General features: G+C 44.5%; 1 protein-coding gene across 3 annotated transcripts in view; it reads left to right on the top strand.

The window, feature by feature from the left end:
• Positions 1-25,473, top strand: part of LOC142590625 (MIF4G domain-containing protein-like) — a 159,905-nt gene that overhangs the window by 118,604 nt on the left and 15,828 nt on the right. Inside the window, exons 2-7 of one of the 3 annotated variants that reach the window (XM_075702962.1) lie at positions 2,538-2,611; positions 2,798-2,903; positions 3,441-3,455; positions 9,970-10,139; positions 12,248-12,413; positions 21,919-22,037. In XM_075702962.1, the coding sequence (XP_075559077.1) occupies positions 2,813-2,903; positions 3,441-3,455; positions 9,970-10,139; positions 12,248-12,413; positions 21,919-22,037 (561 nt within the window). In that variant the 5' untranslated portion in view covers positions 2,538-2,611; positions 2,798-2,812. The remainder of the gene's footprint in view (positions 1-2,537; positions 2,612-2,797; positions 2,904-3,440; positions 3,456-9,969; positions 10,140-12,247; positions 12,414-21,918; positions 22,038-25,473) is intronic. The other 2 variants (XM_075702960.1, XM_075702961.1) reach the window with 2 other exon arrangements.

The following is a 25,473-nucleotide window of genomic DNA, read 5'->3' as shown; positions in this document are numbered from 1 at the left end:
GCAACCCTAACAACCATTTTTATTAAACAATTTTTTTCTTCTCTTTAGTGTACTCCCAAAAAGGCAACCTCACCATTGCTTAGATGTACAGATGGCTGACTGATACAACCCTCTCCCCTCTTGTGAATATGAAAGGCTTCGATTATTTCCCTGGTTAGCTGATCCTGGTTTCCCCAACCAAATTACGATAGGATTGCACACCATGATAGATAGGTGCCATATTTTTGACGCCCGAGTATGCGCGGGCAAATGATTAAAAAAAAAATGCCTTTAATCTTGCCTTGATTTTCTTTGACGCCTGAGGGTGCGCAGGTATATAAATATGAAGGATGTGTTCTGAAATAAAATAGTTGCGAGTGCAGCGAGTGTCGTCTTTTCCTGTTTGTCTTCACTGTGTCCATGTCAGTGCGCTGCTTCACCAGCAAGGTATGATGATCACTCACCAACTCGCCCAACTTTCCACTTTATGGAAAGTGTTTCTGACTCTCGCGCAGTTTTGTTACTCGTGAGTGTCGGAGAATGCTTAGGGTTGCGCGTCTAGAGAGTGTTACGAGTAGAGGATTGCAAGGCCACCTGCAGCTCGGCCACAAATGCATTGTTTCACTACCTGGTGTCCGCAGCCTTGTCCTAAAGCAGCTGCACGAATTTTGTGTAGTTCTTTTTAAAAAATAATAAAGCTGTCGTATTCTATTCTTAGAAACTCTTGTGAAAGTTGCCAAACTGCGATTACATCACAGCTTTTCGCAATACTGTGAAGTCGTGCACGCGACGAGTCATTTACTTTGCCAATTGGTGCCCGAGTTTGCCTTCATAATTTTGGAGTGGTCGTTAATGCATACTCTTGAAACATTGCGGGAACATATATGGGGCATTAGGAGTGAACGTAGTCTAGTTAAACAGCATGTGGACATTGAATTTTGATGGCCCCATGATCATTTTTCATAGGCAGTTGAAGACCTCCAGCTGTGGCTGTTTTCTCATTCTCAGCCTTTGCAGGCATCCATTCAGTGCCGATCGACACAGCGTGACTCAAACAGCTAGGGCGTCTGAGGCGTAAAAGTGCCACCAACGTGAATCAAAAGACACGGCACTGTTGCGGCTCGAGGTGGCGTGAGGGCAAGGAATCCACCAAGCCCATCGACGAATACGTCCAGTTGTAGGAATGAAGGAAAAAAGGGTTTATTTTACATTAGTTGCACGGCTCCAGTTAGGGAAACTCGCTCCATTTAGGAGCAAGTTAAACATCGGAGTTCACATCAGGACACATCGGCGCCACTGCACGAAAAGTCCATGCTTTTAATAATGTCGTCTTCCCTAGGCGACTCGACTAGGGAATCTGATGACTGTATCGCAGCCAATCACAATCGTCCCATCAGTTGCGATACCACGGCCCATGCTATCGCAATGCTCCGCTGCACCCCACCTCCGAAGCATGTTCCCCCCCTCCGATGGTATGAAATATGTGGCAGGATAGCACCTTGGTAATCCAAGGTCAGTGCCGTTTCTTCGGTATCGTTTGATGTTGGCCCCTTTTCATCATTAGCTCAGGCTATCAGGTAGTGGTGGTGGTGGTGGGGGGAGGGTTGCCTTTTGTGGACCCGTCAGCAGTCGGTGTCAATGCTGCATTCAATTCTTGGTAGGCGCTGATGCATGGGTGGAGGTTGCCTCGTGGCAAACGTCTAATTAACGTCTTTAGCCATGTTGCACAGTCGGCAGTCTGCTTATGTCGCATCTTTCCGACAGGATTAAAGTTACCTTTTTTTGTGCCGATGATATGGATTGCCGCACCGTGCTTTTGCCCTGTCCATGCCATGAAGTTCGAATGGCATGGTGTGTGGCATTACATTCGGTGTGTCTGGCACATTGGTTGAGTGAAGATCGTCACTTGAAGTGTTAAATACTTGATTAACGAGTCTAATGGAGGCCAGTGTATACATTCATGCATAAATGTTTTCGGAATACACATCCGCGACAAAAAATGTCGAAGCCGCTGCGTTTGCCCTTGCATTGGACTTCCACTGGATACTTCTCCGCAAGACCGCGACATTGCTCACCTCCATTACAACCTGAGAACCGAATAAATTCTTTCGCTAAATGCGTGTTCTGAAATTTACTAATCCCGGCCACGGCGGCCGCATTTCGATGGGGGCGAAATGCGAAAACACCCGTGTGCTTAGATTTAGGTGCACGTTAAAGAACCCCAGGTGGTCAAAATTTCCGGAGTCCTCCACTATGGCGTGCCTCATATTCAGAAAGTGGTTTTGGCACGTAAAACCCCAAATATTATTATTATTATTGAAATTTACTACTGTTTTTGTGCATGATCTAGTGAAGTTGCAGCAACATGGTCGCATAATGTGAACGAGCAGCAACTCGTACATATATCATGAATGTTTGATGCCGGCATAATCTTCACACTCTTGTAGGCGGAAGACAGCAGTTGTGTTTGAGAATTTGTTTGTGTGATAATCAACTTCTTGCGCATGTTGTGGCATGGAATTTCATTCTGGTGGACGCTCAACTTTTTCCATTTTCAGATGTGTTACTCTTTGATCTGCTGGTGTGCCGGCGTACTTGATTCGTGACTGCATGACTGCATGCATCACGGCAGGTGTGTTTTGTTCTTAATTCTCTATTGCCGTGTATTGTAAACCAGAAGCTGTGTATCTGCAACAGAGCACCATTGCGTGTTTGAAAACGCGCGTGCTTTAAGGGGCGCACATTTAGCCGACACTTGCGTTGTCCTGTGTCCTGTCTGTTAATGTCCTGTGTGTATTTTGCTCTTAATCGTGGGCAGCTTAAGGAGGACGCGATGAAGCGAACTGAGACTGCCAAACTGGCGCGCCGAGTTGGCCTGCCCAACAAATCGACCAAGCCGACCATCGAGATTTACCGGCCTCCCGGTGAGTCGCCGAGTTGTTTATTTGTTTATTCGAAACGAAGGCAGAAAAAGACGATCGACATCGCAGCGGGTGATCCTTTTCTCAGTTCAATATTACACTCTACACTGAAAAGTCACAGATACGATAGTTTGAACACTGCGAAGTGGCGTCGCACACTTGCATTGCTCCTGTAAGCGCTGGTGTGTGGTTGTTACCTGGCGTGCAACTCTGGCAGATTTTGCACACAGCTCAAAAGTAGGCAAACGCCAAGTCATTATGGCAGTAATAGTGTGAGCGATTTATTTAGAGAATCCAGCAATACAATATTTGGCAGGAGTGTCCAATTTAATGTACGGTGTACCATTTGGGGACGGGGGGGTAAAAGAGGGGTATGTATGTAGAATGTATGCTCGGTGTATGAAATAATGTTGGCTCTGGGAAGCGGTGTCCTCAAAATATCACCCTCTCTTTTTCTTTTATCTCTGACAATCCGCCACCTCTTGGCCGTCTTCTGTCCTATCTGGATGCCTTCCGTACCTTATGGCTGTGGAACCTCAGGTGTGAGGGTTTCTGGTGAGAAGTTATGCCTCTTTACTCTTTTTCTCTTTTGCAACTAACAACGCACTCACGTGACCACTGCGGTGAGCTACTGTACTTTGGGCAACGAAAACAAATAGCTCTGCACCTGTGCAAATATTTGACAGAGAAGACTTCCTTCTTCTTGTTCCGCATCATCAATAGTTGCTGATCGTTTAATTTCTGAGCCCTGAGAAGACGGTGAATGGTGACTTGAGCGCCTTTATGCTCGCTCTAATCATAATTTTGCTGTATATGCTCCAGGAGCATACACAGGAACATCATCGCATGTAATATTTGGCAGGCACAGTGGGGCGCTTAGCCACGGAACCGTTGGCCTCCGTGATCTTCGTTGTGTTGGGTTGCTCTGCACTAGAAATCTCGGAGCCGATGTCGTGGCTGACTATGCTAATTTGTGCTGCACTTTGCTGCAAGATATGTTCGTGGTGAAACGCTCGCCTCTGGATATGGAACACCGATTCGTCATAACTTCTGCATCTCCATTTCTTGCGCGCAGCTCAACGGTATTTAGTGCTCACTTCCTTCATCTGTTTCAGAGCTGATGTATTCCTTTTTTCGTTGCGCAACTACACTAGTTCACTGCACATGCTCACATTGCTCAGGTCACAAGAATGTCTGCGTGGTTTCTTGTTTCGACAAAACCTCTCTGTAATATAGGGCTATCACTTCATTCGTGGGAGTTCTACTTACAATGTCCAAACTGGGTTCCCACTGAGTTTCATTTTCGAGACCAGTAGCAGTCATCGAGGAATATGGATTAATGTTAGCTAGTTGGCTACATACAGCATAGACGCATAACACGGCATTGTGCTGTTTGTGTGCTTATGTCGTACAAAGATTCACTGTGGAATAACCAGTCTGCCAGGAAGGTAATCAAATTATGCATGAAGCATCGTTTGCTTTATACCGGGGAAGAGATAGAGTAAGTACAGGGTTATGGGATTTCAGATTTAATATAACAGGCGAATGCCAAAGCTACACGCATGATGCAGTGTGCTGGCCTGGGGAGTACGAAGATCAGAATTTTCCATGCACATCGTTAGAATTCAACGCACAAAACCAGCCGATAATCCCGATAGAGGAAGCAGTAAAATGTGGGCAATATTTTGCTCAGTGCTGTTGCTCTCCAGGTAGATGAGTTCGCACACGACTGAAAAACAATGGTAGTCATTTCGTTCCACCATTTTGTCTGGTTTAAATGTGCGCCTGAGATGACAGTGCAAGGTCGTACTCTTAGGCCAAATACTTTTATCGGTATTTAAGCACTCGTGCAGCAGCCGAAGTTATGGATTTAGGTTGAAAATTTTCATGCTGGTCAATATCCTTTTTTTTTTCTTTTCTCACGAAGTAAAAACCTATTCTTATAATTGCACTGAATTCTCCTCACGTATTTTTCTCAGTAAATGAACAACCCTTCACAGTTCACGCATTATCTGTCTCGAGTTCCGTGTGTACACGCTGCTGTATCGATTCGCTGTCTAGCGGAGAAAATACATTAGTTTGAAACAGGTGGCGTCTGCTGCTTTTCAGCATCCGCCGATAATCTGGCAGTTCACCGCTGTTCGTCCTTTTTTGCTATTCGTCAATTTGGGTAACACCAGCATTGTCGGGGCACCCATCATAGAAAAAAAAAAAAAACTTCGAAGAATCTTTTGCCACGTAAAGTCAATCTTAAAGTGCGACCAATCGGTCGCCGCTTCGGCCGTCCTTATTTTGAGGCAACCAGCGCAAATTATTGTGACTCATTCCCATTCGACAGTGGGCACATAGAAAAAAAACATTCGCTCACGAAACAGTGGCATCTCTAGCAAATGGCGCAAACAAGCGCACAGATCCCGCGCACTAGATAGCTGTATTAGCAACTGTACAGTTGTTCACACTTTTGTCTATACTGCCGCGATGCAAAGAAATAGATCTCTGCGTTGCTGGTCAGCTTGAGAGACAATGCTTGCGACCAGGGGAAGCCACATGCGGTACGGGGAGCAACAACTTAGTGGCTATTTGCGTAGCACTGCTGGTGAGCTCGAGGAGCATACACATGCTCCTTCTGTTGTGGGCTCGATCGCAGCAGCGGTGGCTGCATGTCTATGCGGGCAAAGGGCCAAAATGGTCGTGCACTTAGATTTAGGTGTACATTATTAACCTATCACTACCAATGTACTGGACATCTTATTCTAAAGCCAAGTACTCCTGAATGAAAAGTTGTGAGACATTAAAATGGCGTGTCTTCCTCAGCCGGACCACAGTGGACTTCGCTACCAAAGTAAGATGCCATATCTCGCTGAAGTGGCTGTTAAAAAAATTGGCTTTCACCGTTTTTCCACATTTGCAGACACTTCTTGTGAAGCCAAGTACATCTTGCGAAAGTTTCGAGACATTCAAATCGTGCATGTTTATCAGCTTGAATCATTGCTTATACCCTATTTCTTGAGGAACGCACCATAGTGCGCCTTAGGCTGTTAAAAATGTCGACGTTAAAGAAGACAAGGCTGACGTACTTGGTGGTTCAAATGATTTCATGATTTAGTGTCGATTATAACTCTATTCTCTGTCTTTCTCATGTTTGATTTCGACTCATTTCAAATCTCATTTGTGTCGCATATTACGTCGACCGTGGACTCTTTAGTGTCAGCACTTGGAGGAACATTCATTTTCGACCAAGAGGCCAGGTGGGCCAATCCTGGAGATAGCCGGCTATGGTGCAGCATGGCTAATTTTTCGCTATATTGGCGCTAGTTATGTGCATACCATTAATTTTACCTACTCAACGACTAATTTCTGCTGCTTGAGGGCACCGCATAAGCCGCCTTCCAAGCACCAATGCCTCGTGCAAGCCCCGCTTTGTCTAAATGAACGGGCTTGATTTTCCAAAAGTATTTTGTACAGCGGCTTTTCCACAACATATCTGTCTATGGCGATTCACCCTTTACAGGGGTATAGTGCAATGTTTATTTTCGACTATATTGGCGCTATAATTACGCCCATACCATTAATTTTACCTAACCTGCGACTAATTATTGCTTGTCTCATTGAGATCTGCATTTTGATACATCTTGCGACTCGCTACGATGCTCTGGAGGTGTCAAAGGGCCGTTATTTTTGTTGACGTGGTTACATTAAGATACCGAGATCCCAGGTACGTCCACCCATGTGAAGTTGGCTTGGAAGACCTTGTCTTTCTGTAGTAAAGAGGTTAAAGAACCCCAGGTGGTCAAAATTATTTCCTAGTCCTCCACTACGGCGTGTATCAATAATCAATTCATGGTTTTGGCACGTAAAACCTTAGAATTTCTAAGGACGTCCCGGAAACGCAGTATTTGTCCCAGTACCTTCCGCTGCCGTACAGTGGCATAGCTAGGTCGTCTGGCACCTCAGGCCCATAGGTCTTCTGTCCCCCCCCCCGGATGTACTCGAGGAAGGCGAGGATATCAACAATTTCCGGGTGTCTTCAGACAACCCCCCGCCCTTACTGGCCCCTTGCAACCCCCCCCCCCACCCCCCTGTTGCTACGCTACGCCACTGCTGCCGTATCATTGCTTTCATTGCTCTGCCACCAATAGCTCGAAGGCTGAAGTGTGGACAACCATATGTTGCATTGGAGGTGTTCATAATAAGTTGGTGGGAGATTTCAACAAAAAATAAATTCAGTTGAAAACATAAACAGCAATAAAGTACAAATAAACAGTTGCCCAAGCTTTGGTTGAGAAAGCGCTGGATTTTGCAACATTCTTCTTTTTTTCTTTTTTTGTAGTAGGCAGGTGTGTTGCATGAATTCTGCACATAAACATGATCCGTCTGCAAACAAAATAGCATATGTTGGATAAAAGTGTTAGGGCTAACATAAGAACAGCCACTTTATTCCATCTTGTTTTCATGGAGTGGTCGCTGCATGTTAATGCTTGAATGGGTGCATGCACTGCATTTCTCCAGGAGCTAACATTATATGCGCTTAGGTGACATGCTGCATGAAGCACTATGGCTGAGCATGAGAAAAAGATGGCGCCATGAAAAACGTGTTTTGGTTATGAAATGAACAAATTGCCGTTCATGTAATTTTCACACTAGACACAGAGAGAGAGACTTATTATAATAGGAAAGGCTGATAGGCTGGCCTGAATGAGCTCTCACCTGCTACTCGGCGTTGGAGAAGCGAAATTGGACTAAAAATTAGAGATGATGAGGAATAAAATGGATTATGCACTTTAATTCTGCATGCATAAAATGTCGGAACTTAGTTCATCTATTGCAATATCACAATAGCGGAAAACTTATTTAAGCTCTTTAGTTAAAGTGTTTTGTAAGTCTGTGGTATTAAAAACGGTAGGGGAAAAAAATACATGCAGAATTTGCTGTGGGAGTTATCTAAATGATGCGTAACCACTTGCTACTAATCATCTGCGGTTTCGTCGTCGTATGCTGCTCTGTGTGGCATAATTGCAAGAAACACCGCAACATAATTGTGAAACGGAGAAGCGCAGTTGCAACGCCAAAATCATGACTGAGACCAGCATGAAGAGGCAAGTAGTAGCAATGTTCACTTAATTGTGTTATATGATGGCGCATTTGGGGGATGCCGCTGCTTCGTGGAAGATGAGCACTGGCCTATCCGTGCTGTAGTATGTGACGTTATTGAACAGCGTCACATCTGGTAGATCTCGTACGTAGACATGGTTGATGATGCTGCCTCTTCTCGATGCGAACCATTATCAATCGTGATCAACCGTACTCCGGCAGCAGCTGTGTATGGCGCGGCTGCGCTGGCTCTGTCTTGAAAGCGATCTGCGATGGCGACCGTGCGCCGAGTGCTGATAGCTTCATGTGCGCTCTGTTCTTGCCGCTTAGTTTGCATTCAAGCAAAAGGCAGCACAAAGGTCAATTCGCTCGTTGCTTCGGGCCCTCTCTTGAAAGCGATCATCTTACGTGATGGATGCACGGAGGCACGTCAGATGGGTTTCCTCGTTGGGTAGGCATAGAAATTTTATGCATTAAAAAAAAAAAGTTGCAGCTGGCTGATTCCTCCCGTAATCTGCTTAACAAAGCTATTTGTGCCCGAGCAGATACGTAATAGTTCAGCAACTAGTTCTGAGACAAAGAGAAATCTGTGCTAACTTTAGTATTTTGCGAACAGTTTTTCCGTTGGGACCACTGCCCGCATATATGATGTGTTATATTGAAATGTTTTGCTAAGAAATTGAATTGAAGTGAAACATTGCCCAATTGTATTGGGCTTGACAAACTCATTTTTCAGAAAGGATGGCCGCGCAAAAAAAAAAAAAGCTTAACATAAAAAGGAAATGAAACTGTCATTCACTCGAGAGCTGCACGAGCAACACATGAAGTCATACGAGCTTCTCTGAGAGAAAACTTCCCAATTCAAGAAAATATCGTTTTTGTCCCGGGCCTTTTGACATCTTCTAGCGGTTCTGACGAGCTCAGACAGTAGAGCGACTCCTCCAGAAAGGCACTGGTGCTGTGTTATATTCCCAAACCAGGCTGAATTTTTCAAGTGTGAAGCACTATTTGTGTGAAACCGATACGCATTTTTTTGTAGCTTCGTGCTACCGTCGGGTGTACGACAATTTACTATGCTTGTACAAACAAAAGTTTTTTGGTTCAAAGCAAAGTCGAAGCATCTAGTAATTAGTATTGAATAATTTCGAAGCGAATAGTTAGAATAGTAGTGGGTTTAAATTTGCATAAGACCTTGACATAAGAGCCAGATGTTGACAGATATAAGAAAAGTCGGTTGTTAGCTTGTAAAAATGGAAATGAAGCTGGGACGAGGTAAAACTATTCGTCTGTTTTTATTACAAATCTGCCATTAATGTTCTTTGATTGACCGAAATGGTTCGGACAGCCTACACGGGCGGGCCCGATAGGAAAGGAAGGTATTAAAGAGGATAAGAGATAGTTCTGGTGTTGATTTCGCCGACATAGAAAACATTCTTAGCGCTGTTCCCCAAATGGTCGCACAGAACAAAGTTTATTGACTTGATTAACAAGGCTCGATCTGTAGGATGATGTCGGTCATAAAAGAGAGAAAAAAAAAATGTTCTGTGCGACTTTCTTCGGCTTACGCTTGCGTGTAACATGCACAGCGATTGTAAGAACAAATTAGGTGAGCCAATATCATGATCTCATGATGCATCAACCTCCTCGTACCAGAACCGGTTTGTAGAAAGAACTATTATAGTAAATTGTGTAAACTTTGGAAATCATAAAACGTCGGCAAGCGTCAAAGTTTGGAACTTCATGTAACACACGAAAAACAAAAAAAAAAACAATGGCTGGAAATGTCCTTATGGCAGATGTCAGAAGTCGAAAGGCTACATGGAAGCGTGAATTTCTGCAAAACCAAGTGAAAATGCGCAAAAGCGAAGGAAAAGGAGTAATATGCTCTTGGTCATGTTAATGCGAATCGTAATGTGAGGCTCTTGCACGATGCACTATTGTGCAAAACCAGAGCAATCGTTGGGCGCGCGATGTGCAGACCTGCCTCAGTCGAGCGAAGACGTGGCTCCTCCTCCAAGCAACAGTAGCCACCACCACCACCATCACCAACATCACCACCACCACCAGGCGGCGCTCATGAATGGCACCAATGGCATCGGAGCGCCCTCTCAGCAGCAACCTGCTGCGCCCAGGGCGGTGCACTTCCAGGTGGGTGCCCTTGCACGTGTGGCCGTAGAATACCACGACTGAAACACGTCTGGCTGGGAGCAGAAGAAACAACGGCACTAGAATGAGGCAAACACTGTACCAGAAAAAATTTGGCACTACGTTGTCGTAGTGCCAAAACATTGTCGTTTTGTAGTGGAAGGGCACTCGTGAACTGTGGTAACTTTGTGAAGCTAAACATGCTCCGCATGCTGCTAAGATTAAATGTTTACCTAAATGACATCGCATTGTTCCAGATGATAGTTGTACGCAATTTTGTGTTGTTAGAGTATGTACAATATGATACCTATATAAACTTGACACAATTACTCAACCTCCATCGGTTCAGCTCATTGCGGTTTCGACTGTGTTTTTACCGGTGACGTCACTGCTGACTTCAGGGGTGGACTGAGCAGTTAGGGCGGAGCAATTAGATCCAATGTGCATCATTGCTGACGTGAACACACACTTGAGAAAGAACCCAACTGCGATATGCTTAGAATCTGAGAGCAGATATGTCAAGCAATAAGTGATTGCACATGGATGCTCTGCCGGGTCTGAAGGCCACATTGAGCGCTATCTGGGAGTTTATAACAGCTGTGTGCTCCAAATGCAATCGTAGGTCACTGTTTGAGATGCTGTGTTAGACTGCATGTACTGCCTTTGGGTCGGTCCACGAAAACCCTTTGGTACCCGGCAGGAAAAACCGGTCTACATGTGACGAGAATGCCTCATATTAAAGGTTGCCGCTGGCCAAGGGTGATGCCATTCCGAATCAATTCGTATAGCACCTTGTTTTTACTGCAAACAAAAGTTACGTGCTCAAAATTGGATGAACATGCCCTCTCATCTGTCTCTTCGCAACAGTCATCACTTGTGCCGTTTGTTGAGGATCGTCACTTTAAACACGCACCGATACAGGAGTGGAGCCTCCCACAGGATTTGCAGAATGATGCGCAGGAGTCGAAGAAGAGACCAATGACACACCCTGGACAACTTGGCGGAACATAGAACGTGTGGAGAGGTGAAGGGTATGGCGAGGGTGGGTGTGATGCAGCACCCTGCAGGATCCGATGTGCAGCTTTCGCCTGACAAGAAATGGAACAGTTGTAGAAAACTGAAAAGAATCGATGGTTGGCGATTCAGCACCTTGAATGTGACCGCCCAGAGGACTTTCTTTGCGAGAGCTTCCTGTACCTAAGGGAGTTGGCAAGTACCGTCGGGTGAATAAAATGCTCACATTGTCTGCATACTTACTGCGAGTTTTAAGCTTTCTTACGTGTTATGGGAATAGGTATTGCTGGATTTGGTGGTCTTTATTTTCTTTCTAACAGATAAAAAAAGACTACCCCTGTGGCAGATAATGTTATTCTGCCTTAAGGGCCCCTCTTAACATACATGCTACACACATCAGCACTACAAAGCATGTGATACAGAGTTTAGAAACTCACCCATTGGGAGCAGCTAGTGGGGGGCGTGTATGGGCATGGCCACTACGTCATTTTATATGAAAGATGCGTATATGTGACTTGCCAGATGCCCCTAAATCTGTCTCTGTGTGCGTGTATGCAAAAGCAACTCTGTAAGTGTTTTTGAAAGCTAGCTTCTCCACAGTTAGAGGTTATTTGGGGAAAAGCCACCTACACTAATTCCTTTTGCTGTCGCCGGCATAATTATTCAGATTGTTTTGCGTGCCATGCGGAACCGCATGTTTTACAGTGACAACTGTAAGCCTCGTTATAGATGTAATGACTTATTGTACCATGAAGCCTGCCAGCACCCAGTGTGCACGTTCTTGCGTTGGCACCCTGAATAGCTGTAGGTAATTTCACTTTTCATTTTACTCTAATCAACTCTGCCTATTGTCCAAAACGCTTCACCTCAGTACAATTCTGTGTTGCGGTGAATCTTATTCAAACACCTTTGTTATAATGGAACCCCTTTTCCCATATGGTGGAGGCGCTTTTGTATGCTTAGCCGTAGTCCAAATTTGTCTTGCCGTAAAGCGTTCTTCAGAAATGGTGTTGCAATACTGGCAATGCCTATAGTAATGTAATATGGACCCTTCACTGTGGTGCACAACCTAATCAGTCTTGCTGTGGCATACGCAGGTTCCGCCCGTGGTGCTTTCCTCACTGCCGTCGTCGACAAAGGACCCGCCGGTGGTTGGCAAGAGCTCGCTGCGGCGCTCCAAGAGCTTCTCGCACGATGAGCCGGTGCCTGCGAATGCCTCCTTTCCCGCCGAGTACCAGGGCCTTGTCAAGAAGGCGCTGCACGGTGAGTCCCACATTTGCTTTTCACACGCCGCTCGCATTTTTGTCTGCCGAGTGCAGTCAGGTGGCTCCATAAGCAGCCATGCTCTGCAGATAAGCTTCCACCAAAGGGCAGCTAAACAAGGTTGGCATGGAAGATCAGGCTAGTTGGCATTCCATTATTTGTTGCAAGTTTGCATGGCGTAAAGTGTAGTAATATGTACAACATTAGGCAGGGGCGAGCGCTTGTCTCTGTGTGATGTCGACCTGTGCGTTGTTCGCGCCATTCACCCACGTAGCTTTGGTGATGGCAAAAGCCTCACCCCCTGGCAGTGCTGCTAACCTCGGGGAAGTTTGTCTAAGTTTGGAGATTACAGGTCTTGTTTAGGGATATAGGGAATGTTGTCAAAATGTAGGTAAATTTTGTGCTAAAACGCAATCACTGCTGCGGCGACACAACGACCGATCGATAAGTGGAACCGCTACCGTGAAGGTCATATTTTGATTTCACTAACCTTAAATTATCTCCGCATCACCATGCGAAGTATGACTTTTGATTGTACAGCAGTGCAGAGAAAGCATCTTGCCGAGCAAATGACAAGGTGGGAATGTGCTGGGCTCATTAACGAAGCAATGCTCCTGTTGCCCCTGGGCTGTCAATTTCTGTGCACATTGAAGGAAATATTGATCTGTGGCTGGCAAAACAAATTTATTCTTCAACACCAGACAAAGGTGCTGATGCACCTGTATACTAAAATTTGCCAGGAACAGTCCATAGGCCAAACAACCTTGACAGAAGTCGCAATGGTGGTGTGTTTGGGCTAGTTCTGACATGGAGCAAAGGATACATTAGTCTGCTTATCTGCATGCTTCACTGCAAATGACATCTACGTGCAGTTGTGCTGCTCCAGTTACGTGGCATGCAAGAAAAAATTACTGCACATCTTTTGCATTCGTGCTGTGCAGTAGCACACTGTCCTGATACTGGTTCACTCTGTTATAGGGGTGCGGTGCTAATGTTCCATACTATTATTGCAAAAAGGTTCAGCGTAAATCTTGTTTTGCATGTATAGCAAAGTATAAATCTGCTGACATATGCTTCTGTGAATATGGCTGCAAGTGCAGCCGTGTTGTTAGCTTAAACCTGTGACATTATATTTGGGTTGATCTGGGAACTGGCCATCCTGTATATGCAATGCCTCATGACCTCGAGCGTACCGGAATCTTGGAAGAACGCCAACATAATCTAACCACTAAGATTTGAAAAATTATAGACAGATCAGCATACTGTGCGTTGCCTACAAAGTATTTACTAAGGTGATCGCAAATAGTCAGGAACACCTTAGATTTCTGTCAACCAAAAGACCAGGCAGGATTTTGTAAAGGCTACTCAACAATAGACCATATTCACACTATCAATCAGGTGATAGAGAAATGTACGGAACATAACCGACCCTTCTATATAGCTTTCGTTGATTACAAGAAAGCGTTTGATTCAGTCAAAACCTCAGCAGTCATGGAGGCATTACGGAATCAGGGTGTAGACGAGCTGTATGTCAAAATACTGAAAGATACCTATAGCGGCTCCACAGCCGCCGTAGTCCTCCATAAAGAAAGCAACACAATCCCAATAAAGAAAGGCCTCAGGCAGGGAGACACGATCTCTCCAATGCTATTCACAGCGTGTTTACAGGAGGTATTCAGAGACCTGGATTGGGAAGAATTGGGGATAAGAGGCAATGGAGAATACCTTAGCAACTTGCGATTCGCTGATGATATTGCCTTGCTTAGTAACTCAGGGGACCAGTTGCAATGCATGCTCACTGACCTGGAGAGGCAAAGCAGATGGGTGGGTCTAAAAATTAATCTGCATAAAGCTAAAGTAATGTTTAACAGTCTCAGAAGAGAACAGCAGTTTACGATAGGTAGCGAGGCACTGGAAGTGGTAGGGGTATACATCTACTTGGGGCAGGTAGTGACCGCGGATCCGGATCATGAGACTGAAATAATTGGAAGAATAAGAATGGGCTGGGGTGCGTTTGGCAGGCATTCTCAGATCATGAACAGCAGGTTGCCATTATCCCTCAAAAGAAAAGTGTATGACAGCTGTGTCTTACCAGTACTCACCTACGGGGCAGAAACATGTAGGCTTACGAAAAGGGTTCTACTTAAATTGAGGACGATGCAATTAGCTATGGAAAGAAGAATGATGGGTGTAACGTTAAGGGATAAGAAAAGAGCAGATTGGATGAGGGAACAAACACGAGGTAATGACATCTTAGTTGAAATCAAGGAAAAGAAATGGGCATGGGCAGGCCATGTAATCAGGAGGGAAGATAACCGGTGGTCATTAAGGGTTACGGACTGGAGTCCAAGAGAATGGAAAAGTAGCAGGGGGCGGCAGAAAGTTAGGTGGGTGGATGAGATTAAGAAGTCTGCAGGGACAACATGGCCACAATTAGCAGATGACTGGGGTAGTTGGAGAAGTATGGGAGGGGCTTTTGCCCTGCAGTGGGCGTAGTCAGGCTGATGATGATGATGATGATTTGGGTTGAGTGCAGTAACATTTTATTTATATATTTGAAATAGATCCAAGCAATAAATTTTAGCACGAAATTTTTGCAGTCTATTTGCATAGTAAAATAATTTCTCGTCAGAAGCCATATGACAAACTGGACAATGGCTTCTTGAGAAATCTAGGGAATTTTTTATCAAACTTAGGGGAAATCTGTCTTCAGAGGTTGGCAGCACTGCCTCATGGTCACATTTCAGCCCCTTGTTACAATGTACTAGAATAGGGGCAGTGTGTTCAGGGAGCGCTCGCCGCTGAGGCGCTTCATATGTAGATAGCACGAGATGGCGCTGCAGGAACATGGGCTGTACGGAACGTACAGCGTAGCGCCAGCGCTGCATGCTGATATTTTGATCATCATTTTCTGTCGCAATGAAATAGATGTGCAAATCCTCGGCGGTTGTTAAGATGCATCCCCGAAACTTACTTCATATAAAAGATGAATTGTATGCACACTCCTAGCGCATCTCAACGCCCATTAGACGCATTTATTAACCTGACAGCAAAGGTTTTGCAGACATTGAAGTAGTGGCGTAAAGCCGTTAAATTTGTTTTGAGCCATGCTGCCTCGTAACCAGAAATTGTTCAAACGGAAAAGTCGGCTGCAAATAACGCCGTAGTAAAGGAGATCGAATTGATTTAAACAAACTCGGATTCCAGGTGCACACATTTTCTTTTGCGGTTTGCATTCATAAAAAAGCGGCCGTGGCATCTGCGACCTAACGTGAAGTGCTTAGTTCCTCAGCCGCTGTTGTAGGAGAGAAGGCAAAACAACATGTACGTACATAGCCCAAAGCCAAAGAGCTTGCCTGCTTGGCATTTACCTTCTTTCGCGATAAATATTTGTCCCTCGTTCTTTCATTCTGTTTTGCAAGCCCCCCGCAACTACGTTTGCATAGTTTATTCGTGAATTTTCTTTATTTACATCATGAAGTGTTCCCGAACGTCAGGCTCATGTGTGAGTATGAGACACACTGACATCCTACATTTCTATGGAATGAATAAAACAGGTAGGAATGACGCCAAGTAATAGGGATCTCTGCAAAACTACACACAGTATGCCAAAACACAGAAAAGCAGTGCAAGTACATTCCTACCCAAACAATGGAGACCTATAGCGGAATGAATATGTGCAAATAAATTACTCAATTCATTTGTAATTATACTCACAAAATTAGCTTTTTGAACGCACCAGAATAAGTTGTGCATTCAGACGAAAAAGACAAAGAAGGGTCAGCATGCATATGTTGCACCAGTCTGCTAAGAACAGTATAGCTAACTTTAAAGTGCAATTTATTTTTTCGTCGTGCTTCTCTTCACTGATTAACACCTTTAACGTAAAAGTGCAGCCTTGTTAGGACATAAAAACGAACTGCTGATGTGAAATCATCAGCATGTAATTTGCAGCCTATGGCATAGCCAAATTTAAAGCTTTCACTAGAATCGTGTCATCAACTAAATGTTGCTGCAAAGCTCCTCTTTGCTGAAGAAGGTTGTAAATATATTCCCTCAAGTTTCTTTGGTGCTTCGATAAGCAACTTGGAGGGATACAGCGCAATCCTCCCCTGTCACAAATTTCGTGAATTTTGAGACTGCTACTGACACTAGAGTTCTGCAAAAGAAGAGAGCGGCAGTCCTCGCATTTCTTGCGAATAAAAAATTTCTGCGCGACATGCCCTGCCATATATAATGGATGAGGCGATCATTGCTCCTTTCCTCCACATAAGCCCGGTGCTCTGCCGGAGTATTGTTTAGCTTTTGCTCTACCAGCATCAGATTTCCAGCTTCAACTAACTCGTCAATTGTGACGCAACATCCCCTTTCTTGTCAGAATTATGAGGTGAGTGAAATAGCGATACCAAACGTTTACTGACCTCTGTGTTTCCTGTTTGCATTGCCTTCGCCAAGATATAAAAAGGCAATTCACAACAATAAAAAATTGAGACGGCGTTGGGTGATCGTTGGATGCGCGCACGACTACGCCCCCCCCCCCCCCCCATCACAAGAAGTTCTCCAACTTTTATTGGCTTAGTCTAGATGTCAATAGGTATTTAAAACCCTCTCCTTCCAAGTATTCTAACAGAGCCCAAGTGCTTCACAATGTCACACGGAGCCTATCTGCCGTCGACTGGCTCAAGCCGCAAAGTCCTTTTGCAATGGAAAGCATATTTAGTGTCAGCAAACAAGGACAGAAGGGACTCGGACGACACCTCAATGCGCTAACTTCAACAACTTGATATTCAGGAAACACCCACCTATTTAACACATGCACAGTTAAGTAGGCGGGTGTTTTCTGAAAATCAAGTTGAAGTTAGCGCATTGTGGTGTCGTCTCCCTTCTGTCCTAGTTCGCTGGCGCTAAATATGCTTTCCATGTCAGTCTACCAACACGCCCAACAAATGGCAATCCTTCTGCATGTGACTCCCAAGGAGACAGAAACTCTAGGAATTCCTTCAGAGCCCTTCAGAACAAACACATGGCAAGCACGCTGCAACTGGCCGCAACACACGGAGAACGTGTCCATACAGCCCGTGCGACTGCAGCGCCGCCGCATACATCCGGGACCTGTCTACGCTCCCGGCTTCAAAGCGGCGCGTGGCGCGCTCCGCCTTCTGAACACACTGCCCCTATCTAGTACACTGTACCCTTGTCTGATGACCAATGCCCATACAACAGTTCCCGAAATTCCTTTTGTTTTCTTGTGATTGTTCAAGGGAAATGTCTTATCATCAGCCTCTATTTTTAATGTCCATTTAATGTCTGCATTTGGAAACAAGATAAAGCCCAAAAAGGAAGAACCCTAGTTTTGAGCATGCCATGATGAAGGGCGCTGGATTAATTTTGACTACCTGAGCGTCTTTAACCTGCATCTAAGTGTAAACACATGTGCTTCACCTCGCCTGTATTTTTCCAACCTGAGAGCTATTGTTTATTGCTTTTTTTCTCACACGTGAACTTTTCTGGCTAATATCTCAGTTTTAGACCTGTTATCTCTGATATCTTGATGAAGGCTTGGCAACATCATAGGTCTGAAGATGACTTACATTAAAGGCACTCTAGCTATTGCAGAAATTTTTTACATTCAGGATAAAAGTATGTCACATATAAAAACATTCAAGTGTTAATGGGAAAAAATAGTAGGATTTTTTTAAACAAAATTTGTTAATGTTGACTAGTATTGCCAAATTTGAGTGTCTTTAGAATGAGACAGTCACTAAATAATTGCTAAGTTTCGCGGCAATGTCACCAAAATTGTCGAGTGAATATTAAAGAACACAGGCATTTTGGAAAATGGAAGCTGACTTCAGCCATTAACTCTTTCGTTACCACAAGAAAATGGTAGTTTCTTTAGAGGTCTCGGAAAAAAATTATTTACCACTACAAACGATATTCCAGCACACATTGCAGCATAGCATATTGTACGTAATGAAATGCTCTTTCCGAAAACATACTTTGCCAAACTAAAAAATTGGTTAGGTAAAACATAAAAATTCTAGAAAGCACCATTTTGGCTGCCAGTTGATAAAAACAATAAAAGACATGATATGTACGAACACATTCATATCAAAAGAAATTCAGAATATAAACTTCAAGGGTAAATAACCCAGGAATAGCGTCTGAAAAAGTAAATGCTCAGTACACTGCTGTTCTTCGGATGCAAAAGGAGAAACTAAGACCAGTTCATCGCTCATGCCATGCGGTGGAGCAGTTCCTGAATTTTGTGAAGCGTAGGTGCACTCCGCACTTTTCCCACAAAACCCCTGTTTGGTTTTTGTTCATCTTTGCGGGCCCTGTAACACATATTGCAGTTCCATCTTTTCGGTATTTTCTGAGGCTGGTCCGATGAGAAGTCCAAGGAACATACTTCACCAGTTCATGTAGAGTCATGCACCTCTGCTGGGACTGATCGCTCCCAGCGTAGCTGGGCAACTACAAGATTATGCATCCGACAAGATTATGCATCCAAGAATAACAGTTAGAATTTTTTCATATTGTCCTTATCACCTCTGAAGAGAAGAGTAGAAAGAAATCTCTTGCCGTTCTAAACTGTCTTGCGCATGATCCACAATGCTGGGCCGAGATGTGCTACAGGTGGCGTGTACGGAAGTTTCTTTGTTGCCGATGGCAGCAGGTCATAACCAAGCAAAGTATGCACCCTGAAGATAATCAGTAGAGCTCTCAGGTCGTGCAAAAAGATCAGCAGATAAGTGCACACAAGGAAGGAGACCGCTCAAGGCCATAAAGGAAACTCGCCGGTGAACAGCTGCAGCTGTCCCATGCTGACTCAGAACATCGTTGCCTTCAGAGCTTGAATCGGCTTCAGAATCTTCAGAATCATAACTCTTGTCCTCATATTAAATTGAAGTGCGGGTGCAGCATTGTTTCGAGCACAACGCTTTTCTCGTGACGCAGCCACGCAGGGTGATGCCATGGGAGTGAGTTTACGCAGTGGCAATGTGAGTTTACGTAGTGGGCACCTGCAGCACCCCTTGCCTGGATTTTACGAGAGAATTGAAACCGAAACTCTTTGAAACTGGTTCGAAAATGCAGGTCCACATGTTGGACATGCGACAGACTTTCAGGAATACGCTTTGCCAGAATAAAACGACTCGTACTCCAAACGTAAGCTTGCTAGTGAACGGCTGGCATTATTTTCGGTTAATTATCACTGTGCAGCACTGTCGGACGGCAAAGCCGGCGATATGCTTCTTGACTTGCTGGGGGTCATTTTATTACAAAATTTTGATGCTAATGCGGCGTAATCCTGAGCGGCATGATTTTTTCTCGAGCGCAGCAGAAAGTGACAGCCATGCCTCTTTTCGCTACGACATACACACATAAGTTCGTAAAAAGGTCCATCAAAATCGCAACATTGCCGGAGTGCGAAAATTTAAACTGATTCTGAAAGTTCAGGGCCTGTACCAACTACTGGATGGCCTTAAGTGGTTAAGAAACAGCTCCAACATGTGGAAATCGGCGATCTAAAGCATTAATCACCAGTGATCGATTTGATTAGGTGTGGTAACAAAAGAATTAACATGACGTAATGCATCTACTGAAACATTTTACATTCATCGAGCATCTGTGCAGACGTAGAATAAACAGCAGAAATACTGGCAAGGCGTAGAAAGTTCCTGTAATGGAATATATTTAGAAAATAATAGATGGTGACAGCTGAAATTCTGCATTTACATCCAAACTGTAATGTTACAAACCCAGCACTGTTCAAAGAAACACAAGTAACCTGATTTTACCAGCATGAATAGGCACTCGGTCAATGTTATGCCTGCAAATCTAATTTTTATCGCTCATGAAAGGAGGAAAGAATTCTGTGACCAATGCTTGCTCACGTTGTTCAGACTGATGACAACCACCTACATGATGTTTGCACGGGCAATTTACTGCATTGCTGTCCATTGTTCCACCTGAAAGCTCCGTGCTGTATTGATTTGTCTGAATGCTGTGGGAAACAGAAGCAGTGCATTTAAGTTGACATGAACAAGCTCAGCTGTTCTGACACGTACACGATTCGACAGTTCAACTCTCCTATTATTTTCCTGCAGTGTTCGAATTCTTATCACAAAACTTATTGCAATAAGTTTTGGTAATGTAATTTGCGGTTACATATGTGAACGGCCACCAATTGAATGTATTTAGTGAAAGTGCAGCACTCGCAGTGTTAAAGCCTGTTATGTAATAAGTTTTATAATAAATAAAAAAGAAACATAAATTGTGTGAGCACAATGCGAACATTGTTTGGCTCGGTGCAATCAATTGCAGCTTATAGCCTCTGTTAATTCGCGCTAGCAGGAGTAAACTTCAGGAGAGGTAATAGGGTGAGTGACAGTTGAGAACAGCATTGCTTCATCATTGTGACTGAGCCAATGCACTGTATGGTCAATTTCGGCCACCTGCTTGTAGCTTTTACAATGAAGTGCAATCTACAAAGGCATTTCCTAAATAGCTTTCGTAACTTAATATTTGCTAAAATGTCACCAATTGTTCTGTCATGTTACTAAAAAAATTCGCCAATGGCTGAATAGTAATTTTTGTTGCTTAGTCAAGCAAAAAGAAATATGAAATGGCAACACTAATGTTGACTAATGAGAAGCTCTTTCTTTTCCTTCTAGAATTATGCAAAGAATGTTGTCATCAATGACAACTTGGTAAATTTCATTAATTTTTTGTTACTAGTTGCCAAATATCTTGTATAATAATTTGTTGTAAAAAAAATGTCCAATGTGTAAAAGTGTTCATGGCACATGTATTTCAGTATTGCGCATTGGAATTCTGAGCACAATAATAAACACACTCATGCATTTTGAGTTCTTGTAATAAATACACGCTCAGCATATTGTTGGCTGGATGCATGAGTTTGTCTAAGTGTTAGTGAGATTTTACAATTTATTGCTTTCCTAATTTCCATGTGAAAGTTGGCAGAATATGGGAAGAAATGTTATGGAAGAATAGAGATTGGATGAAAATTGTCCAGGAGAGGGAGGCCTCGGCCTGGAGCGAATATTTTAATGAGGGGACTTCATAAACATGACCGAGACAAGTGCCCTTGTTCAAAAGTTGGCTACGGACGGAGCCATTCTTTGTTCACACTCTGTTGATTCTAACAGATTAGTGCACCCATTGCTTATCATTATTGTGATCATCATCGTAATGAGACAACTTACATAACCTGCATGACAAAGGCCTCTCCAGAAGATCTTCAGTTTCTGGTGTTCTGTGCCGACTGAACCAATCCTGTCTTCGCAGTTTTTCAGTGGACTTATCACTGGATCTAATCTGCTGCTGCTACTGCTTGCCATGCTTTTCTCAGGTTATCTCTGAACTGCATATGCTATACTGTGTCTGCACAACTCCACCTTGTGTAACATTTTGCCAGCTGTCTGTGCACCTATCACATGCTCAGCGTGTTCCTGATGACATGCCCCTGTTCTCTTCCCAGACCCGAACACATTGAGCTCCCACCAGCTGATGGAACTGGTGCGGGCAATCTGCCAGAGGGCCACTGAGGGCATCCAGAATGCTGAGCCATCGGCTCAGCTGTGCCTCTCCATTATTGCGGTAACTGATCACATGACTTCTCTGCTTTACACTACCTGGAGTCTGGTGCCAGCATGCAAGTTTTATGGTTACAAGCAAAACTCAGTGCTAAGACCAGAGACAACTAAAGTGCATGACATGGGTGTTCTCTTATAACAGAATTTTTAGTCAGGTGGACCCAGAGTTTATGAACTAGAGATGGGCAAAACGGCTCCCTTCAGTGAGTGGCTTGGAACGGCTGAACTCACTGGAGTGAACCGGTTCATTTGAACGTCTCACTGGTTCACTTAAATCTGTAACCTGTAACTTGTGTTATGCCATGCGGTGCCTCCGCCCTGTCTTGGTCGCTTTTCTTTTCATGCTGGCTCATTCTCCCCCCGCACCCTGCCGCATGTACCTTTCGTTTTTTTTTTCTTGAGTGCACATGCGATACCAGCAATCATGCCATCATGCGCCAGGAAAACAAAACAAAAAGGAAGTCGCATTACCGCACAACACATCATTGGCCTCATTTTATTGACATGCTAATGATACAGGCTCAGATAATGCACAGAAGTGGATGACATGGGTGACATTTTCATCACTACGCTAATTAGCACGAATAAAGACCAGGCCGTAAACTGTACATTCATCTGTTGTCCTTAAAGACACGGAAGAATTTGTCTTCGAAGTGTTCTTGCACCAGCGCACAATGCGTGATCAGTGAGAGTAGTGAGACAACGTCTGAACAGCAGCAGGCAATGAACAGCACCATCCTTTGCTAATTAAGGCTTCTTCTCCCTTCGGTTGCATCGGGTGCCACACTGTAGGATGCGCACAAAACCAAAGGGACTGCTGCGCACACAACGAGCGAGTACGAGTAGCGGGAGTCTGCCCACACTGGCCGCCACTCGTCGGCAAGAAAACGAAACCAAGCAAAAGACCCGGCTCTGACAGAATGGTTCGGCACGGCTCACTGAACGAGTACCGGCTTCCTCTCTCCAAAGTAACTGCTGCTCACTTTTTCTGAACCATGGCTCACTCGTTATTTAAAAAAAGTGGCTCGAAAGACAGCCGACTGTGAAGGGGTGGTTGCGATTCTTGGGAGGTAGTGTGGGAGGGCAGTTGCTTTCTTGCACCACTAGCAGAAGGCACAGAAGTGGCATAGAGCAGAAGACCCGGCTCTGACGACACGGTTCGGCAGGGCTCACTAAACGAGCAGCTCATTGAATGAGGGCGAACTGGCTTCCTCTCTCCAAAAGAACCACCACTCCCTTTTACTGAACCACGACTCATTTGTTCTTTAAAAAGAGCGGCTCATAAGATCTGGCTTGCTCCTGAGTGACCCATTTCTAATGTGAACATACAGAAGTAAAAAAAAATTAAACAGAAAAAGTTGAAAAACAGAATAAGTCGCCCACACTTTCATGCAAAGGTTCAAACTGACACTGACTTTCTATCTTGGTTGACAAACAAACCATGATTTGAAGCATTTCCTCGACTACAGCGAGTGCAGGCGATTGCCACTCCTCAACTGAAGCTTACTGTGCTTTAACAATACTCTGCAATTATTGATCAGATAATCATTTGATTGAGGAACACGTCGTCGCTGTAAAGGCTTGTAGCAGGTGCTGAGTGTGTGACATTTTTGCTCGGGTATTACCAAGGGGCATTAAATTACATTTGAAGTGCAGTACCACCCTTCAGGACCTCTAGTCAAAGTGGGCTCTTGATTGGAGGACCATTAGGAATACTTGACTGAGTATCCTTGATTGAGTTGTGGGATTTAGCATCCCAATGAAAAATGTGCACTGATGGACACTGTAGTGGAGTGCTCTGGATAGAGTCTGACCTGCTAGGGTTGTTCAACATGCGCTATCATTATGGAGGAATGAAAGAAAATAGGAGAGGCGATGATATTACTTTTTTTACAGTGAAGCAGTTTATGCTGACCCTGTGCCGTCGTTGTCGAACTTTGCTAAAGCTATTATCAACAATGGCTTGAATGTCATCTTCTCTCACAGCTGGCTCATTGGCACTCCTCGGCGCTGCCACACGAACGCGCTCGTGCCACTGCCCCCATGTTCGTCGTCGTAGCCTTCCACAGCTGGCTCTGTGGCAGCTTGTTATTCCAGCATTTAAGGGGGTAGGCGCCATAGCTTGAGGGCTTAAGGGCGTAAGCCATTCATTGTCTTATGTAATGGACCGATTTAATTTTGAAGCAAATTAGTTTTGAAGAATCGCAAGCAGCAGTGCTGGGCAGACGCTGCTAACCACACCACCGAGCAAACTCGACACATCGAACGCAAGCGACAACGGCGGACTGCTATACTCGGAGCACGTGGCTGCCGGCACTTCTTGCGCCAGCAAAAAGTGTTGGCAGCCACACCAATCGTTAAACCACTCCAACCAATTGCCAAAATGATTGCAGCGCTCGACAAAAAAAAAAAAAAAAAAAAAAAAGCACTGAGAGAACTGCAAAACAAAGCACTCTTAAAGTATGCTCACCATGCGAAGCATGCAAAAGTGAAAACGAGGTGAAAGAATGGCGAAACAAAATATTTACAATATAGACTGCTCGTGAAGTTTAACTTGCATGGTGTAACACTTGGTGTAAGTAACACAGCTTTGCTGTTCGACTATCTTCACGGACTGGAAGGGGCGGTGATTACTTGAACGTGGATGCAAAGGCTCCACTACAGTACACTCCACTCCACTCCACTACACTACTACACACACTACACTACACTATAGTACCAGAGCCCATTTATGAATACATGGGTACGACTTTGTTTGCATGTTTATCATATTCAGCTTCTTCAGTGAGGCAGGCACACAGAAGTGTACTGAAGTGCAGTGAAGATATGCATTGATTAGTGCCTACAACTATCACTAAGATGTTCCTTAGTGTTTCTGGATGGCAGACGTTAAACAGGCCTCCCCGCTCTTATCAGTATTTTTCTTTTAAGTAAAACTTCAATATAACGACCACACATCCACTTTGCCTCTGCCACATGGGCACGCAGTACAATCGAGCTTGCTGTGCCAGCATTGCCGGATGCAGCATCAAAGCAAAAGTTTTGGGGATATGCGTGCTGCCAGCATTGCACATGCCAGCTCTAGGCATGGTGTAAGCGTGGCCTCACCAATGGCCACACAAGTGTGAATGCCACTGCATTCGCTTGTCTGAGTAAGGGACCAAGAGGTGGCTACTGTGGTAACATTGCTTCTTGCACTGCCAGTTCCTGTGCTCCTTTGTGAACAAGATGTGAGACTTCCACTCATCCCCAATGCAGCCAGGTCGGCTGAAACATTTTCTGCTTTGCTTGCTCCATCTAAGTGCATCAGCTGTATTGCGTACCACCCCATCGAAATGCAGCCACCGCAGCTGAAAATTGAGCCTGTGACCTCATGCATAGCAGCAGCCATTCCACAAAGCATCCAGAGAGGCTAACAGTAATTGGAGGACGCCGACTTG

Source organism: Dermacentor variabilis, chromosome 8 (genome assembly GCF_050947875.1).
Source record: "Dermacentor variabilis isolate Ectoservices chromosome 8, ASM5094787v1, whole genome shotgun sequence".
In the NCBI taxonomy this organism is placed as follows: Eukaryota; Metazoa; Arthropoda; class Arachnida; order Ixodida; family Ixodidae; genus Dermacentor; species Dermacentor variabilis.
The sequence above is the reverse complement of the archived record's forward strand: the minus strand, read 5'-3'. Positions and strand labels throughout refer to the sequence as shown.